The following is a 19705-nucleotide window of genomic DNA, read 5'->3' on the forward strand; positions in this document are numbered from 1 at the left end:
CAGGACAGTCCGCGCCATGAGGGTACCTGTTGGTGTGGCTGTGTGACTCTTACCGTGCGAATTCATCCTTAGATTGCCTCTTAAATTGGGCTTTTCATCTAAAACGTAGTATTTTAGAAACATCTGATAATTGCACAGTAGGAATTCTATGCCATTTTTAGCACAAATGGCAATTTTTGAATTGCTAATAGATATAATTTATGCTAACTGAGATTTTAAAGAAATCACTGAGGAAAAAGAGCTTTCTCTCCTGCTGAGATTAATTTATGAAATGACACAAAACATTTTTAGACAGCAATTGAATATGATTATGAATATAAACGTGTCATCAATGCAGCTGATTTTTAAGTTGCAAAAATAACTGTATGATGATGTGGAAAACTTCATTATGTTAAAAACTGTGGTTCCAGACTCTAAGTCAACCGTGAGTACTTAACCCATTGCTCTGCTCTTGTTAAAATTTCTGCGCCTTCCAAGTTGCATAGGAGACGGCATCCAGGGAGATTTTGATTTGGAAGCTGCAAGGTTGTAAGTTTAATTGCAATTATGGTGCGCCATTTGAATTATTCCCATCTATAAACATGAGTTTTGTTCCATTTTGATTTTCAATTTAAATTTAATAATTTGAGAATTTTTAAGTAGAAGTCTATTAATATACCAGATCTTGTGTTTGCTTCCTTAAAGATAACTCTGAATTAAAAAACCAAAACAAAGTTTCAGGATTTGCTTTCCTAAATTTTATTGAATGATACTTATTTTGTATTTGAAAATGTTATTGCAGATCATCTGCCAAGAGATTATAAAGGGTATAGGTCGTGTCTTCCTGAATTGTTCTGCAGTTCACGCGCTTTTACATGTCGTCATTTCTTGTGCTTCGAGAAAAGTAAATAGAGGAGATTAAGGCAGTTTTTATGAAGTCATAATGTGTACGTTTTGCTTGTTCATTCAGTTATTTTAAAGCTACCCAGATGGTCATGTTCAGAGACCTGGCCATCACATTTTTTACCTTTTCATAAATGCAGCGTTAATATGATTTTCTCATTATAAAATGTTCTGACTTATCAAGATATACATTTTTGTGTATATAAATACAGATATTTATTGACTTAGTAACATTGGGAAGGTTTTGCTATCTCATTTGCTTTGATCTACAAAGATTTACAGAGCAGTGTGCAAAACTCAAAATTGTATATAAGAAAATAAATACTTGTAGAGGATGCTGTTAATATAATTGGAAATTCTAGTTGTCTTTTTTTCCAATTTATTTTAACTATAACTCTGAGTAGGCCTAATAAACGTGGGGTTCAGTCATGAGAAAGCTGGTGTCAGAGTCAAACTACATTTACTGTCACTCAGGGCTGGTTGTCACTGATGCAGATGCTGCTAGATACTGTGTGGATTTAATTAATTGATGTATTATAGTATGTTTTCCTTCAAGAGATTGTGTTAATTTTTTTTCTTTTCCTTTTCAGGTTTTATATGAACAATTCAAGTTTTTCTTGAATCTCTATTTTCTGGTAGTATCCTGCTCCCAGTTCGTACCAGCACTGAAAATAGGCTACCTCTACACCTACTGGGCTCCTCTGGTAAAAGAACAGATTTTTGAAATTGAGTTAAATTACTAACTATTTAATATCTGGTTTTAAGAGTGCAGATGGTTGCCAGATAAACCAACGCGATCTCAAGACACGTGGTCTTGTTGCTGTTTCTCATCGTGCTTCTGCTGCAAGTTCGTGCAGAGCTCTGCCGCTGCGAGATCGTGCTCTGCCGCAAGGGGGTTCGCAGCCTCGCCGGAGTGTCACGGCCTTGGCCCAGAGGCCACTAGGCACCTTTGCTGCTGGGCGTGGGGGCTGGTTTCCATGGGGCATCCTAGACGTGCCCTGCGACACCAGGTCTGTCTCTCCAGCCAGCTCTCTCCCATGCACATGGCGCTGTCGGTGTCTGCTCAGTGGCTCTTGGCGTCCTGACGCACGGGCAGTTCTTACCGTTTGGCTGAAGTAGCTCACCGATGAAGTCCAGACGGTTTCGGGCTGACAGCTCAGGGTATAAAAGTTTGTGAAAGGCAGCTGACCCTTAGCATCAAGTATTTCAACTTGAGACATAATGCCGTTTTAATGGTTTGATGCCGTTTGCCAATAATATTCAGCTTATGCAGACAAAATGTGGGCCTTTTTCTTCCTCTCACCTGGAAGAATGCACTGCTTCCTTTTGGGCAGATTACCAGCATAATCTGGTCAAGAAAACATAGTGAGTGAAAGGGCAGAGCAGTGCCCACATCCCCACCTAAGCCTCCCTTCCGAACTGGAGATGTGGTCACCGTGCTCCCGAGCTCATCCGTGTGCTTGGTGCCGCCCTGCCGCCACCCAGGGATGGTCTTAGATGCCCCAGGAAGGGCTGCCAGGGGACAGGAGCCTCGCCGAGAGGCTCAGTTGAAGCAGTGTCTCCTGTCGCATCCACATGGATTCCGAATAGCGCGGATTTGAGCGGAGGAAGTGACTGTGTTTGTCGTACAAATACACAGTCACTGAGTGAACGAATACCTCTCCACTCATTAGATTAGCAAGGTTGGAAGACATCAGGCTTATTGAAACAGGTGGTCAAGGAAGACCGCTCTGAGGGCCGGCACCCGAATGCCATCTGGACGACCGAGTGTCTGGGCCGTGCGTGCAACAGGGGAGAGATGTGCAGGCAGCGGGAGCCCGGGGGCTGGGGTGTGGCCGGAGCGTGGGAACACGGGCTGTGATGGGGGAGGGCAGCGGGCAGTCCCGTTTCCTCTGCGTGGGGGAGAGCTGTCTGCCTCTGTGGGTGTCGTGCAGCTCAGGGAGCGCAGACCTGTTGTCACAGTAGGCTCGGGCCAGGCAGCTGTGGAGAGAGGACAGAGGGGACTGGTTTCTTTCTTCCCTCTGCGGGCAACCCCTGTTCTGCATTTGAGACTCAGTTGTCCCGTCTCTCTTAATAATTGTGCTGCTCATGTTCGTGTCACTGGAATGAAACCGAGTGGTGTTTGCATGCCGTAAAAATTTATATAAAGATGATCTTACTGTATATGTCCTTTTGCATCATGCTTTTTTGGCTTAACATTGATTTCTATAACGGATCCGTGATGATACATACGATCTAGTTCGTTCACTTTTCACTTCTCTGAAGTGTTCCACTGACCGAGTATGTCCGTCTTCCAGAAGAGGAGACGTTTCTGCTCACTTTTCACAGTTTCAGACTTTGCTGTCGTGGTCAGTGTGGTGGTACGCTGCTCCCCTGTGCTCGTGAGTTGGAGACCCCACAGGCTTTGGCATCCTGGAGGTCTCAGTGACAGGCCGCTCCTCACCTCTCCCAGCTTCCAGTAAAAGCCGCGCAGCGTTACAGATAGAGCGTAGGGAAAACACTTGCTCATCCCGTAAACACGGCTGTACTCGGAGCGTCGGCGTGTTTATTTCTGGCCCCGCTTCCTATCCCCGCTTCACCTGGTTGCCCTGGACCCCTTCGGCATCACTCCCGTCTTGGGTTGAAATTCACTTCAGCAGTGGTTGTCTCGGAACACAAGATCTTCTTAAACATCTAAAGTAAAATGTATTCATTTCTGCTTTTCTTCTGCATCTTTTCCTATTAACTGCGATTTAAGTAGCTTTTGACCAAAGAAAGTGTTAGTTGTAGATGGATTCCTGATGAGGGGTTTCAGTTCAGCCGTTCACAGAGTCGCCTGTGTCGGCCACGGCGGAGTGAGAGTGTGCGCGCCAGCATCGCTGCCCGCCCTTTGCTTCCGAGTGATGTTTCCGTCCTCTGTCTTGCTTGTCAGCTGGTGGCGTTGGAAGTGCTTTGTCCTTCTCTTGTTGGTGCGTGAGGATTAACTGGCGTGCTTCCGGAAGTGCCTGGGCCAGCCCCTAGCGCCGTGCTTGCGGAAGGGACGCCCTTACCCTGCTGCACGTGGGCGCCAGGGCCCCAAAGAAAGTGAAAAGCCCATCTTTCCCACTTGAGTAACGCTCCATTTTGCTTTGTGACACGACTGGCGGGGCTCTCGTGTCCCTGCTCTCGCGTCCCTGGGCCTCAGCAGTGGCCTGCTTTATGAAACCTTTCTGTTCTTTGGTTTGTCGGCAGCCACAGTCCGTGCCTTTCATCAGATAATCAGTAACGAAGATTTCCTAGTGTCTGTGCTCGCACTGCTCATGTACGTCTTAACCTCTGATGTAGCAAAAATCTTAAAAAGCTGATGTGTACATTAGGTTCACCTTTGAATCCCAAGAGGCAGGCTGAGGTGTATTGGTTCCTTGATCCAAACTCACCTCAGAAAATTTTTTCTTACACTGAAAAGTCAGATATGTGTGTGTGTGTGTGTGTGTATATTTTTTTTTTAATTAAGGAGCTGTGCTTCAACAGGGTTCTCCTAGCTCCCGATTCCTTGCTCTCTCCTGCCCACTATGTTGGCCGCATCCTGTCAAAGGCCGGCACTAGCACGTGGTCCTTAGGCTCACACTCTGTGTCTTGATGTCTGTTCTCCGCCTGCTTCCTCAGGAGGCGCAGAGAGAGGAACTAGTTAGCATTTCCAGATTCCTTTTTGCCAGAAGCCTGGCAGAGAAGCCCAGCGCACCAGGCTGCAGGTGGCTCTGAGCTCTTCGGTTTGGCGTCCCCTGATTGTCAATAGGGCCCTTCCCGCTCGCTCTGCTCTCCAGCTCAAAGGTCTTTCTGAGAACAGCGATGGTCTGATCATCTTTCTTTATCAAGTTCTCCGGGCGATGTTATTTACCAGCTCCGGTCTGATCTGATTTCTGTTATATTTTGCCACAGAACAGAAGAGCAAACTGAAAATAAGTGGCTTTATTGCATCCCCGTGTCAGAGTGAAGATTGCCTTTTGCATCATTCAGCTTTCACGGCAGCTCTTTGAGGGAAAGCTGGTGTAATCAGAGTAAGAGAGTGGATTGTAATGCTTCCATCAGAGTTAATCAGGTGGAATGGAGCTCCCTGCGCACGCGGTTCTCAGATGGAGGCGGCGGTGGTTAGGACTGATTTTCCACCGAGGCCTGTTCTGCTGTTTTGCTCATAGAAGGCCGTACAGGCTGCGCGGTGGCCAGTCTGCGAGCACTCTGATTTTCGGTCCTTCCTCTGTCCACTCTTTCTTCGGAGTGCGTCTGCACGTCGGACGTGTGGACAGAGTAGGGGGAGGAGAAGCCACCTCGGTTCCCTGGACTCCTGCCTCCTACTGTCCAGAGACAAACACGCGCCACTTGAGCCGCATGTTTACTGTGACCTTTGCAAAAGGAGGTACATGTGCTGCTGGTGCCTCAGTTTCCCTGTCTGTGAACTAGAGGTGAGGGTGCACACCTCATAAGGTTTTTGTCGCACTTAAGAGGTAACTCATCTAAAAGACATAGCAAAGTTGCTGCCATGTAATAATCCCTCAAGGTCACTAACTGATTCTGTAAAATATCGATGGAATTTTTTTCTGTTTTGATAAAAACACGTCTCGTGTCGGCACTTACTCCGCGTCACTCCTGGGCCATCTGGAGAAGTAGGAAAAAAGAATTCCACTTTGTGGAATAAGATTTCGTCCCGGTCCGTGGACTGGCCATGTGGCACGTTCCCGTCACGCACTGTCACTGACAGGCCGATGCACAGACAGTGTTGTTTCACTGTGAAATACCATCACCCTCTTGTGTTTGCTTTTGGCTTTTCGAGGTGTTGTCGCTGTAGCTTCCACTGTGGACCGGGTCGGTGCTGAGGCCGTGGGAAGGTCCAGCTGCTCCTGCGGGACCGCTTCCTTGTCCACATCCGTAGGCCTCCGGTCTGCTCTGACCCAGCTACGAGCCAGTTGGTCTGCACTCTGCAGGTGGAGGCCACACGCGGGACGCGGCAGTGGTTAAGGAGGAAATGGTGGGCTGGCGTCGGCGGCACCTTTCCCATCATCTGCGCCTTTCTCGGCATCTGCTTTGTGCTGGAGCCTGGCTGGGGGCTCTTCTGGGGATAGGTGTGCCGGAGACGCACGTGGTGGTGTGGGAGCGACACCTCTTGGTCGCTGCTGGTCCTGCACATCGGCTGTGTGTTCAGGGGAACCTCCGATTCGGGCCTTGGCCTAGAGCAGCTTGTGCAGTCCTTGCCTGTGACTAGGGCTCTGTTTCCTTGAAGAGCGCTTGACTCCTGTTTCAGGAGCGGGGATCTGCCCCTCTTTGGTGATCTTCTCTAATGTTACTGCTTTGGAAACAAGAGCTTATTTTCACTTGCTGAGATCTTGGAAGCACTAGGAATGACTGCGTTCTATGGTTTATAATTGCTTAATGAACGGAGAACTAACTTGTGCTGTGGTCAAGCCTTAGGTTTCCAGGGTGAAAGTTAGGTTGACCTGGAGCATAAAGGCGACGTGTACCGGTCTGGGGGGAATGTACACATTTCAGGCTTGAGCAAATTGGTAGCACACAGAACATTCCAGGTGTTGACGCTGCGTCTGCCAGATGCAGAGCCACTCAATTAACAGCGCTGTTCTAGTCCGTAAGGAAGGCCAGCTTCACAGCCGCTCTCCTCTCCCTCAGGGCGAGGCGGTCACAGATGGAATCGGAAGAAACCACGTATACACCGTGGACACGGTCTGTAACAGTACATACTCTTCTGCGTGAGAATGGCTGATTAGAACTGTATTTCTTGGTTTGGTGGCTGCGTACTTTTCATGTTACTGGAACCGGGTTGTGACTTAGAGTTTATGTTTTTAAAGTGGTGTTTTCTTCGCACCTGACACTAACCACATCTTTGAGTGAAGGAAATACAGTATTTCAGCAGAGAGTACACCATGAATTTCCTATTTGTAGACATTCAGACTATTTCCAGATTTTTACATTTGATGCTGCTGGGATCCTTGAGTTTTTGTTTTTGTTTTGTTTTTTTTAGGATAAGTTTCCAGAAGTGAAACTGTTTGGTTAAAATGTGTTTAAGTTTTAAGGCTTTTGGTAACACTAAATTTGTTTAAAAAGTATTTTGGTATCTCCTACTTTGGATTTTCCTATTTTTTTTTCCTTGTCTTAGCTGAACTAAACAACATCTAGATACAAAGGAAAGGAGGAAACCTGACTGTTCACAGCAGCATAGTCTTATATGTTGGGAACTCTGGGGTGTCCGTGTACACAGAAATGCTGGAACTAATCAATGAGAACTAATCAATGAGATCGTAGGGTCCACGATAGATACCCAAAAACCGTGTGTATTTCTATATACCAGCGGTGATCATCTGAAAATGAAATTCGGACAGCAGTTCCATTTATAATAGCATCAGAAAGAAAAAAATAGGAGTAGATTTAGCTAAAATTCAGGGTTGCATATTGGAAACTAATAAAACTTTTTTTTAAAAAAACGAGGATCTAAGTAAATAAAAGTCATCCCATGTTCACGGGTCGAAAGACACAATTGTTCCAACGGCAACACTCTCCAAATTGATCTGCAGATTCAGTACAATCTCTGTCAATAGCCGTCTTGGCTTTTTGGCAGAAATTGACACGCTGATTCTAAAATTCCTGTGGAAATGCAAGAGACCCAGAGTAGCCCGGCGACCCAGAAGAGGCAGAGATGCGGATCAGAAGAGAAGGTCCGCATCAGAGGACTCCTGCTTCCCCGTCACAAGCCTCAGTAGTCCAGACAGTGCGGGACGGCAGGAGAGATGAAAGCACCAAGGAGTCCAGCACAGAGTCCAGCAGACCTTCCTGAACTGACAGGTCGGTTTTCGGTGTGGTGCTAAGAGACCGTCCAGTGGGCTGGTCAGTGCACTCAGCAAATGGTGTTGGGGCAGCTGCACAGCCAGATGTAAGAGACTGAAGTTGGAATGAAGTTGTGCCCTCGCTCAGGTCATACCCAGAAAACCAGTCACAGTGGATCACAGACTCAGTGCAAGAGCTAAAACTGTAAGACTCCTGCAAGAAAACACAGAGGCAGATTTTTGTGATCTTAGACAGCAAAAGCCCAAGTGTCTAAAGAAAAACGTAAATGAATTAATTATGTTAAATTAATTTAAAAATTTTCGGGCATCAGAGGATACGAGGAGGAAAGTAAAGTGATAAGCTAGTGATAATCTCACATTTGCGAATCCCGTGTCTAATGAGATATTACTTGTTTCCAGAATAACACACAGAGCTCTTACTGCCTCACAGTGGAAGGCAGACGACACAGCTGACCAGCGGGTGTGGGGTCTGAGTGCATAGTTACGCGTACGGATGTGTGTGCTCAGTAAGCTCATGTTGAGGGGTGTAACCGCACTGGAAGGCGGTTTGGCAGTTCCCCAAAGTGCTACGTGGGCCGCATCACCCAGAAGAGGCAGATCCATAGAGACAGAAAGCTGGCCTAGTGGTTGCCAGGCGTTGGGGCCTGGAGGGGATGGGGGCGACCAGTGTCAGGTGTGGGGTTCGTCTGTCGTTGGAGTGATGGGAATTCCTGCAGTGAGAAGGTGGTGAGGACGCAGCTCTGAGCACAGCAGGGGGTCGGCCTTTCAGTAAACGCGAGGCCTCACCTGGCGTGGTCTGTTGGTGACACACAGCTCTGGAGTGACAGACTGTTGTCCCTGCGGGGTGGTTGTCCAGTGTTGCGTCATGCACGGAGCGGCATGGGCAGTGTGTGTCAGTAGCACACAGCCTTCGCAAGAGCCCGTGGCCAGAGAAGCGTCATGCCGCGTGTCGGAAAACACGTGTAACCTCCAGAAAGATGGGTTGGGGCGTAACAGAGTTCACAACAGGTCACAAGCACATCACAGTTGTATTTATGCAGCTTCAAGTTGGTCTGTTGAGGTTTTAGCTTACAAAATGGGGCACGACAAGCCCGGTGGCGGGGCCCGTGCTCCTGCAAGGGGGGACGGAACTGTGGCGCTGGCATTGAGCCACAGCCCTTCACGCTTTCTCTCCCGAGAGAGGTTCACGGGCAGAAGTTATGAGACGTGATGTCAGCCTTTGGTAATTACGTGTTTATAGGCCTGAGCGTTCCGAATGTTAATTCCTGTTTGTTTGTTTGTCTTTAAGGTTGTTAATTTCTTTTACTTTGGGTTCCTAAGTATTTTCTGATGTCTAGATTAAAGGACATGTTATGATACGAATTTAAAAAATTTGGGGGGAATAGGAAGAATTGTTAATCTTTTGCTGTGATGTATTATATTTCTCTTACAGTTTTTCATTATTACTTTTTATCTTTTTTCTTTGTTTTCGTGTATGTTTTAGAAGTAACATGAATTGAGGGGGGTAAAGCCAACCTGCTCGGTGAAAGAATATTCCCCTGACTTTTTGGTTAAATGCAGTTTTCTCAAATGCCATATTTTATTTTGTTTTGTAGGGATTTGTTTTGGCCGTTACTATCATGAGGGAAGCAATTGATGAATTTCGGCGCTTTCAGCGAGACAAAGAAGTGAATTCACAGCTGTACAGCAAACTTACAATAAGAGGTTAGCAAGAGTCTTTTGATATATTTTATTATTTGCTAACTGTGATCATTTTACACTTAACATAAGAGTCTTAATTCACTGACTGAAAATAGCACCATGTGGTTACTACATACAGTATTTAATTAATTTTTTAAATAATATAATGCCTGAGACTTCAAGTTACTTAGACACATGTGAAACCCAGCTGGTGTATGCACATTTTCTATGAAGCCCAGTATCACCTTGCCTGAAATCTGTTTGCAGATTATATTTTAAACACAGTCATAAAGGTCGCCAGACATCTGGTATCGCGGCCTTGAGTGCAGGAATCGGAGCACCTGCAGAAGATGCCAGGGTCCAGAGTGGTGACTGCTCTATGCCCGTTTCTCCTTACCTTCAGTCAGGGCTTTAACCCTTGCCCGATTCTGTGTTTTGTTTTTGTTTTTTAAAGATTTTATTTGTTTATCTGACATGCAGAGATCACAAGCAGGCAGAGAGGCAGGCAGAGAGAGAGGTGGAAGCAGGCTCCCAGCAGAGCAGAGAGCCCAATGTGGGGCTGGATCCCAGGACCCTGAGATCATGACCTGAGCCAAAGGCAGGGGCTTAACCCACCCAGCCCCCCCGGCCCCCCTGATTCTGTGTGGTTTTTTTTTTTGTTTGTTTGTTTTGTTTGTTTGTTTTTTTAAAGATTTTATTTATTTATTTGACAGAGATCACAAGTAGGCAGAGAAGCAGGCAGAGAGAGAGGAGGAAGCAGGCTCCCTGCTGAGCAGAGAGACCGATGCAGGGCTCGATCCCAGGACCCTGGGATCATGACCTGAGAGAAGGCAGAGGCTTTAATCCACTGAGCCACCCAGGCGGCCCAATAGATATGTAGCGAGAGCGAGCGAGCACAGGCGGACAGAGAGGCAGGCAGAAGCAGAGGGAGAAGCAGGCTCCCCGCCGAGCAAGGAGCCCGATATGGGACCCGATCCCTGGGATCATGACCTGAGCCGAAGGCAGCTGCTTAACCAACTGAGCCACCCAGGCGTCTGATTCTGTGTTTTTAAAGAGCTTGTTTCTTTGGTCTCTCAGTCCCAGTGGAAAAGAACGATGTATTAGGAAGAGAGCGGGAGAAGCCATTGTAGGTAGACTGTACCATCAGCAAGTGACACAATGGCAGTCATGGCGTCAGGGAAGGGCAGTGAAGGACGCACCGGGAGCTCGGCCCGTGTTCATGGTAACTTTGAAGCCTGTTTAAAAATGGGGTTTAGAGTGGAGTCTGTGTCTTCTGTTTGCATGTGGACATTTGTACACTGAATTTATTGATTTGAAATAGTTCTCCAAAAAATTTTTCTGTAGCTTACTGGGATACATTTCATATAACATAAAGTTTATCCATTTGAAGTATACAATTCAGTGGTTTTTGGTAGGTTCACAGAGTTATGAAACTATTACCACCATCTAATTTTGGAACATCTTTAACGTTCTGGAAAGCAACTCTGAATATATTAGCCGTCATTCTATTCCTGCCCCTTCTGACCCTGCTCTAGCCCCAGGCAACCCCCCGCCCCAACCCATCTACTTTCTTTCTGGGTGGATTTGCCTCTTAGGAACAGGTCACAGATGTGGAATCATGCAGTATGTGGGCTTTTGTCATGGGCTTCTCTCACTTGGCATCCTGTGTTCAAGGTTCGCTGCTGTGGTGGCATCTCTCAGGCTTTGTTTTTGTTTGTTGGCAAACAGTGTTCCACTCCGGTGTTCCAAGTTGCGTCCGCCCCTTCATCTGCATGTGGACCTTTGATTGTTTCCACTCGAGGCTCTTGTCAGTAATGCTGCGGCGACTGTATGCGAGTGTTTTCTGTGCGCATCATGTTGTTTCTTTTGTAAATATCCCCAGAAGTGAAATGGCTGGCTCGTGTGGTACCCGTGTGTTTGATCAGCCGCCGAGCTCTTGTCCCAACTAGCTACACCGTTCCGCACTCCCCGGCAGCGTGCGACGCTTCCAGCTTGCAGTGTCCGCAGCGGCACCGTTACGGGCCGTCTGCTCTTTCGTGGCCTCCTGGTGGGTGCGAGGTGGTAGCTCACTGTGGTTTGGTTTGCGCGTCCCCGAGCTAGTGATGTGGAGCTTCGTTTCATGTGCTGGTTGGTGTTCGTGTGTCTTTTCTGGAGAGATGTTTATTCCGATTCTGTGCTTACTGTTCTAACTGGGTTATTTTTTAATTACTGAGTTACAAGTTTCTTTATGTAATCTGGACTTGAGTCTCTTGTCAGTATATGGTTTGGAAATGTTTTGTCTCATTCTGTGTGGGGCTTTTCTTCCTCTCGGTGTCCTCTAAGGTACAGAAGTTCTCATGCTGTTGGTGTCTGTGTTTCCTTTTGTTGCTTGTGCTTTTGGCATCATTGTAGGTAAGAAACGGTTTGCCAACCCAAGGTCACAAGGATTTACTTCTGTATTTTCTTCCAGGGATTTCATAGTTTTAGCTTTGACACTCAGATGCATGGCCCACTTTCACTGCGTGTTTCATGTGTGGTGCGCCACAGTCCGCCTTCCCTTGCCCTTGAGTGTCTAGTTGTCCGAGCACCATTTACTAAGAAGGCTGTTCTTTTGTGGGTTAATTGAATGAGTGATTATGAAGAAGCTTTGCTGAAAGTAGTGGTCGGTATGTCGTAGAAAAGAGGTAAGCTTGAGTCTGGAAAAGACGGTCCACAGAATGGCCAGGTAAATTAGGTGTAACCTTGGTCTGTCATATTTAAAATATATTATAGTTGCTGTCTTATTTTTTACATTGTTTTTAATTGTGATATTTGGGCTGTGTGGAGATGTGTTTTTGGGGGGTAATTGTATCGTTCAGAGCTAAGTGGCCTGGTGATGTCTGCGAAAGTGGCAGAGGAGGGGTTCCTTCTCCCACAGACACGTGGAGAAGTCAGGCCCAGCCCCCCTTGTTGACTGGGGACTCTGGACCTGGCTCTGAAGGGACCACAGCAGAGCTTACTTGCAGAGAATTGTGCCGTCTGTCCAGCCTGTTAGGGATACGTGAAGGACTGACTCGGGATGCTTGTCTTCCTTTCGTCTAACTTGAATGTCACTCAGGGCAGAGGAACCAAACACCAGTAGGCATTTCTGAAGCCTCTGTCAGGCTAAGGAAAGGCAGCAGGAGCTTGGGGCCAGCGGTGATAGCACACAGGATGGAGTGTCGGATGCCAAGCGGAAGGAGGTGCAGAGGGGATTTCTTTGGACAATTACAGCCTGTAAAATTGCCTGTGTTTACTGGGGAGTTTTGAAAGCCACATCCAAGGCCAGTGCTGGATCACACTCAGAAAAGAGCCCAGTAAAGTGTTTTGCCTCTGGCCAGTCTCGAGGCTCAGTGCATGCAGAGGTGAAATCTCGGGCTGAATTGTAGGCTGCCTGGCTCTGGGTCGGAACCCCCAGCACAGAGGCGGTCTGCAGCGATGGGGGGAGGCCCGGCCCACTTTCTCCTCTGCCCTCCGTTTCGCACTCCCTTGCTCCTGCCTTCTTCCTTCCCATGATCCCTCCCTTTCTTTTGTAGTCTCGTCTCCTCCTCATGCAAGGAAATCCTTTCCAAAGTACTGGCTGAAAGACTTCTCAGACCACATGTGACAAAGAATACACACTTTACAAGTCTAGAAGAGTCACTGTGCTTGCATGGCTACAGAGTATGCAGAACAACCAAACAAACCCAGAAGAGGGGAAATGACTGATTTCACGAGTTAACAGATCACAATAGTGAAAGTGTACAGGCTTCCCTAAGAAATTACAGAACATGCAGAGAAACCATGTGGCCCAGTCATGGAGGAAATGAACAGAGACTGTCGCTGCAGAAGCCCAGATCCTGGGCTTATCAAAGTCTAGATTAGCTGCCTTAAATATGTCCAAGGATCTAAAGGAAACAACTGAAAATGCTGAAAAGATCAGGAAAATGATGTATTAACATACAGAATATCAGTAAAGGTATAGAAATTATAAAAAGGAAGCAAAAAGCAAAAATACAGGTGCTGAAAAGTATAATAAAATGAAAACCTCACTGGAGCGTTTCAGTAGCAGAGTTGAACAGGCAGAAGGAATCAGGGATCTTGAACCTAAGTAATTTCATAATAACTAATATCAAGTGGCATTATCCAATATTAGAAGCAGGTGGAAGAATGAAGGAACATACACTGGCCCTAAGGGACTTGTGGGTAGTGCAAGTATTCTAATGTGCGCACAGTGGGCATCTTGAAAGACGAGGAAGGGAGAAAGGGTGGAGAGAATGCTGTAGGGAATAGTGGCCATTAACTCCCCAAATCTGATGAAAGACCTGACTCTACACATTCAGGAAAATCGCTGACTCCCTAGAAAGATAAATGCAAGGAAACCTACACCGAGACATGTGACAAACTGTCAAAGCCCAAGGACGAGGAGAGTATTCCAGAAGCAGCAAGAGAGAAGCAGCTTGTCATGCACAAGGGAGGGCTCTTGAGTCAGAAACCCTGGACGTCAGAAGGATGTGGGGTGGGATTATAAGTTGGGAAAAGACAAAAACGGAGCACCAAGAATTGGATGTCCCTAAACCTATCATTCACAAACGAAGGAGGAATTAAGACATTCCCAAATGCTTTTAGGATTGAAAATAGGGACTCGGGCAGATGTGCACCCCCCCACATTCACACAGCACTATTTATAATCGCCGCATGTCCACCAGGGGGTGAATGGCAAACAAATCATGGTGTTTTTGAACACTGGAATGTTAGCCAACCGTAAAAATTAACGAATACTGCTAAACATAGGCGAACCTTGGAAATACTGCACACTGTGAAAGAAATCAGACACAAAGGCTCATGGACGGTGTGATGTCATTTACACAAAGTTTCAGAACAGGTGGATGAATGGAGCTGGAAAGCTGGCTATGTTTGCCACGGCCTGGGCACGTGGAGGCAGTGGTGGGGGCAGCTGCTTAGTGGGTCTGACGTGTCCTTCTATGGTGATGAAAAATGTTTTAGAGCTTGATAGAGTGGGTTGCACAACATAGTGAATGAATTCAGTGCTGCTGTATTATTCACATTTTATAAAATTAGAGTGGCTAGTTTTATGTTTGTCACTGTCACCTAAAAATAGTAAAAAATGTTGAAGAAGGCATACTAATACGTCTTTTACACTTCTGTGACACTCCAACTCAGAATACTTTAAAAAATAATTGTCAGTGGGTTTATTTCTGATACGAATGCAGATTGGCCTGTCTAGACAAGATTGGCCATCACTGGTAGACCTTCGAAAGGACATTTTACGTGTAGATGGTGGTGATGATCCTGCTTTCCTCTGACTTCCTTGTGAGGGTCAGGTAACTTGCTCATTGGCATAACCACCATTCAAGGTAGGTTGGTGTTACCGCCACGTTACAGATGCGGGACCTGAAGCTCACGCCATGACTTGCCCTGAGCCACTGTGGTTCGGGTAGAGTTTATATTTGAACCCAGGCCGCTCCCACATCAAACCAGTGTTCTTTCAGCTGTGGTGCTTTGCTTTGTGGCTGCTTATTCTGATGCAAATGATGGATAAGTAAAATCTGGGATATAAAAAATGCATGTAAATGCTTATTGACTTTACTTTGAAATTTGTTTTCTTGTGAAGAATATTTTCTGGGGGCGCCTGGGTGGCCCAGATGTTATGCGTCTGCCTTCAGCTCGGGTCAGGATTCTAGGGTCCTGGGGTTGAGCCCCATGTCGGGCTCCCTGCTCGTAGGGAAGCCTGCTTCTCCCTCTCCCACACCCCCTGCTTGTGTTCCCTCTCTCCTTGTCTCACTCTCTGTCAAATAAAATAAAATCTTTTTTAAAAAAAAAGAATATTTTCTGTTCATCTCCTTAATTTCTAATATTCCGTAGTGATCTGTTCTTTGAACGGCATTGATGGCTAATTCCTTGTGTGACTTGACTGTGGTTGGTTATATCATATTTACAGTATTTGAACTTTTTCTATTTGGAGTTCTTAAGCACATTCTTGTAGGAATACTCTGGGATAATGTTCTCTGCTGTATGTTTTCTATGGGAAAGGAAAGCCACGTCCACTGTGAAGCACGCCCCTATCTTGGGCATGCTTTGTGAGAAGCAGAATATCGTAACCGGTACACAGTCTTGGTCAACACTGAGATTTTTATTTTTTATTCAGTAATTTTTAAAAATTTGTTTATTGTTTTCGTCATTTCTACACCCAGTGTAGGGCTCAGACTCACAACTCCGAGACCAGGGGTCTCATTCCCTTCCTGCTGTGCCAGCTGGGTGTCCCGACCCCAGACAACGTTTGGTTAGCTGTGTGTGCTGGCGCTGCAAAGCCGCTTCTCTCGAGGGTGGGGATCTTCTGCGTCTGGTGCTGCCACTGTCTTTGTCCTCCCTGTTTGTGGCTGCTCCATCAGTAATTCTTAGCCCCTGATGGACAGCATCTGAGTCAGAGTCTAGGAAGAGAGTATGACATTGTTGGCAGCTTTTACAAAAGTCCCTGATGAGGACTTTGAATTGTGGGACCATTCTGTGTTCGGAGGAGGTGTCTGAGCTGCACACTTGGCCGCAGTCACTGTTTGGCTGGCCCACAGGGTGGCTCCCGGCGGTCGCTGAGTGCCCGGTGTGTGAGGCGCAGTGGTGGCGCCTCGGGAGTCAACCGTGAGCACGTCCTGGACTTGCTTTCTGAAGAGTTCATGCGGCATTCCAGCAGGCAGTCTGGGGCTTTGTCTTCATCCGCCACCAGGTCTCAGCAGGACACCACCATGTCACCCACTGTTGGTGTGTGCTGAGTCACGCCTGAAGCTGACGTGCGACGCACGAGTCAGACACGGTCTGTGCTGGGGCTCCCTCGTGCAGCTGCTGATGGCCGCAGTTGGTCTCAGCTGTTTGGTGTCACCCGGGGCACATTGTCGTCGAATGTGCTCTCTAGTGCCCAGACGTAGGAGAGAGGGACGTCTGTTGCCTTTGAACAGTGTACATCATGCGTGTGTGTGCGTGTGTGTGTGCAAGGAAGAACATTTCCATATTGACGTACCGCTTGTGTCCCGGTGTCCTTGCCAGAGAGGAGCTCTGTCCGCTGAACGAGACTGTGGTCTCCATCCCTGTCTGGGCATCTTTGATCCTTACTGTTGGCGCTCTTGTCACCTGTTTCAGTCCTTGCTACCTTTTTCCCATAAAACATCATGAATTATCTAAACGAAATTCTGTCACGTTTTAATGAAATTGCATCATAGTTATTCCTTGACAAATCAAGAAATCTTAAAATCCCTCTTTACTGCCTTTTACACGCCGTGGGCCGTGGGCACCTTCCCAGGGGAATCCACGTAACTGGTGTCAGGAGGTCCAGCACGTTCCACTTGGTAGGACGGGTTCCGTGTGACGGTCGTGTCTTCAGATAGCGGGTTTTTATGGAAAAGTTTCCTCCGACGTTAACTGCGTTTCCCGTCGGAAGTGGCTTAGGAACCGACGAACTGCGACGTCCTCCCGGGGCCGCCGCGCCGTCCGCAGGGAAGCGCTGGTGACTGCGTCTCACGTCGGTGGTCCACGCTGGTGACGCTGCCCCGAGGGAGAGCCGGGGACACCCGAAGGCCTTCCTGTGCTGTCCGCTTGCGGTCAGCGCGCTCCGCGCGGCACACGTTGGCCGCGGGGTCTCCTTCCCCGTGTGTGGCCCGGGCCGCGTTCGGAGAGCGTCGCCCGAGGATCGTTCCTCGTCCCACGGGCGCCGGGTCCGGGTGGTTCCCGGTCTGGGACGTGTCCGGCCAGACCGCGGGGAGGCGTGACGTCTGTGCCGCGCGGCGTAGACCCTCGTCCGCCCCCGCAGCGTGCCTCACCGGGCTCTCCCCGGGGCCGCGCGCGGATCCGTGCCTGCGCCCTCTGGGGACGGGCCACGCGCGGGCGGTGGGGCGCGCCGGCCTCCTCGCGGGGGTCGGCGACGGCTCCGTGGGCGGGCGCCTGCGCGGGCGGTCCCCGGGCGCCCCACCCCCGCACCTCTGCGCCGGGCGCCTCTCGCGACGGCCGCTGCCTGCGGGGTTCGCACCAGTCACGGGGCGGCGCGCGGCCGGCGGGGGAGCGGGAGCGCGAGCTTGCGGGCCGGACGCGGGAGGTGTGAAGCCGGGATCTCGTCGGGCCGCCGCCCGGGGAGGGCGGTGCCCGCGCGCCCCCGCAAGCCCTCGCGCCGCCCGCCCCCGCCTCTGCCGCCTCTGCCGCCCCGGGCCGTGTGCGGACGCGCGTCGAGTGGCCCGTGTTGCGGGCGCACCGCGCGCTCGCGGGGCTGCGCGGCCGCTTCGTTTCCGCACGCGCTGGTGGCCCCGAGGGGCGCGTTCGTCGCCTTCCCTGTCCGCGCGGCCTCGAAGACTACTCGGTCCCGGGACGCGAGCCCGTGCCGCGTTCGACTCGTTTTTAGCGACCTTCTTCCTTCACACGTCGCCCGCGTTCCGTGCGTCCGTCCGGTCGGCTGCTCTCCGCTGCGGTTCGTCCTTCAGCCTCAGCCGGTCCCGTCGAGCCCATGTTGAGCGCGGGGTCGCGTCGCGCAGCGTCTGTCCCTCACGCGGCTCGGGGCCCGTCTGGGACTTCGTGCGTCGCTGCGCGCTGGGCGGAGGGATCTGCCCCGCACCCCGCACCCCACGCACCCGCCCAAAGCTGGGTCGGTTCCCGGAGCAGCAGCTGCTGCGGTGACGGACGTGCTTTGCTCAGAGCTCCGAGAGTTGGGGCGCGCTCCCGGGCTGCTGCTCGGCTCCGCGCCGGCCGCGCACGTGCCGGGAGCCCGGGTGCGGGAAGGTGGTTCCCCGCGTTGCGGCGTCGCCGGTGGGGGCTTCTCTCCTTCCCCGCGAAGCCGGACGCTGCCGGGATGAGGCCCGGCGGGAGCGCCCTTCTGCCCGCCGGTCGGGCCCGCCGGGGCCGTCATCGGCGTCGCCTCCGCCCGCGGGAGACCGTGAGCCGCGGGCCGTGCCGTGGGGTCGTCGCGGGGTGAGGAAATGGCAGACGAGGGACCGTTTGGAGCCGTCGGTAGTGGAGAGCCGTCCCGGAGCAGTGGCCCACGCCGCGCCCCGCAGGGCCTTCCAGGGCCGGGACAGACGGAGGCTGCTGCTGTTCGTGACCGGGCGTCGGGGCGGGTAACCCGCGGCCTGTCCGCCCCGACAGCAGCTCGTGGTGCCCCGGCTGCTGGTGCGCGGCGCTGCTTCCCCGCCGCGGACTCCGGCCTCGGGGGCGTCCTCGCAGCCGCACGGCCGGCGCGTTTCTCATCTGAACCGTCGGTCAGGGTTTACGGTCGAGATCCTGGTGTTTACCCGTGTCCTTTTCTGCCAGGGCTTTCCTTAACGTAGGGAGTGGCCGTCGCTCCGTCCGTCCGTCCGTCCGTCCTTGGTTCCGCATATCGCTTCCAGCCAGAGACGCGCGGCCGGGCTCCGCGGTCACTGCGGTCGGGGCTGCGTCGGGCTCCGCGGTCACTGCGTCGGGCTCCGCGGTCACTGCGGTCGGGGCTGCGTCGGGCTCCGTGGTCACTGCGGTCGGGCTCCGCGGTCGCTGCGGTTGCGGCTGCGTCGGGCTCTGCGGTCACTGCGGTTGCGGCTGCGTCGGGCTCCGCAGTCGCTGCGGTTGCGGCTGCGTCGGGCTCCGCGGTCGCTGCGTCGGGCTCCGCGGGTGACGGGGACGCCGGACGCGGGTTTCGCCGAGGACCTGCTGCGGGGACGAGGCTCCCGACGTAACGGACCCCGGAGCAGCGCGATGCGCCTAAGTCTTCCTTCGGCCGCGCGTCCGGCTCGCTCAGCTCCGGACGCGCTATTCCACGGACGGAATCAGAGATTTGAGTCGAACTCGAGCATCTTGATGTTTCTGTCGCTAAAGACACTTTTCAAACTGACGATCGCTGCTGACTGCGGAAGAGTAAACACTGGTGACTTCCAGCAAGAGGCCGGCGACCTCCCCCCGGACAGCGGGGGTTCCTTTCTTCGGGTTCGCGGGCTGCGCCGCTCCTTGGACCCCGTCCCCGCCTAGGTCAGCTCCCTGCAGGGTCGGTCTGCTGCCCGCCGTGCCTTGCCCGCTTCGTTCCCAGCCTTTGTCGGGGACCGATGGCCTCCCGCCCCCACCGCCTCCAGCGGAGGTCAGAATGGGCAGAGTCCCGGCCTCGGCGCTCCAGGACGGGCCTCACCGGGCCTGTCTTCATTTCCGTCTCTTCCCGGGGACAGCATCGGGCTGGAGAGCTGCCCTTCGTTGTCGCGACACTTTGTCTGTCTGATTCGGTCCCTTGCCTTTTCCGCCGCGTCTCTGGCCCTCAGGTTCCTGCACTGCCTCCGGCTTCTACCGCTTCTCCCGCGCACCGGCCTGGCGTGCGTGCGGGACCTCGCTGAGTGCCTTCTTCCTGGGCA

General features: G+C 50.8%; 1 protein-coding gene across 11 annotated transcripts in view; it reads left to right on the forward strand.

Annotated features, from left to right (window-relative positions):
• Positions 1 to 19705, forward strand: part of ATP9B (ATPase phospholipid transporting 9B (putative)) — a 223525-nt gene that overhangs the window by 36973 nt on the left and 166847 nt on the right. For 8 of the 11 annotated variants that reach the window (XR_006608195.1, XR_006608194.1, XM_045085258.1 and 5 more), the window contains 2 exons: positions 1473 to 1586; positions 9284 to 9392. Coding sequence is in view for 8 of the 11 variants with exons in the window: in XM_045085258.1 (XP_044941193.1) it covers positions 1473 to 1586; positions 9284 to 9392 (223 nt within the window). In the remaining 3 variants the exon portion in view is untranslated. Of the gene's footprint in view, positions 1 to 1472; positions 1587 to 1608; positions 7687 to 9283; positions 9393 to 19705 lie in introns of those variants that run through there. The other 3 variants (XM_045085253.1, XM_045085260.1, XM_045085259.1) reach the window with 2 other exon arrangements.

This window comes from Mustela putorius, unplaced genomic scaffold (assembly GCF_011764305.1).
Source record: "Mustela putorius furo isolate JIRA1106 unplaced genomic scaffold, ASM1176430v1.1 tig00000835_pilon_pilon_pilon, whole genome shotgun sequence".
NCBI classification, from domain to species: Eukaryota; Metazoa; Chordata; class Mammalia; order Carnivora; family Mustelidae; genus Mustela; species Mustela putorius.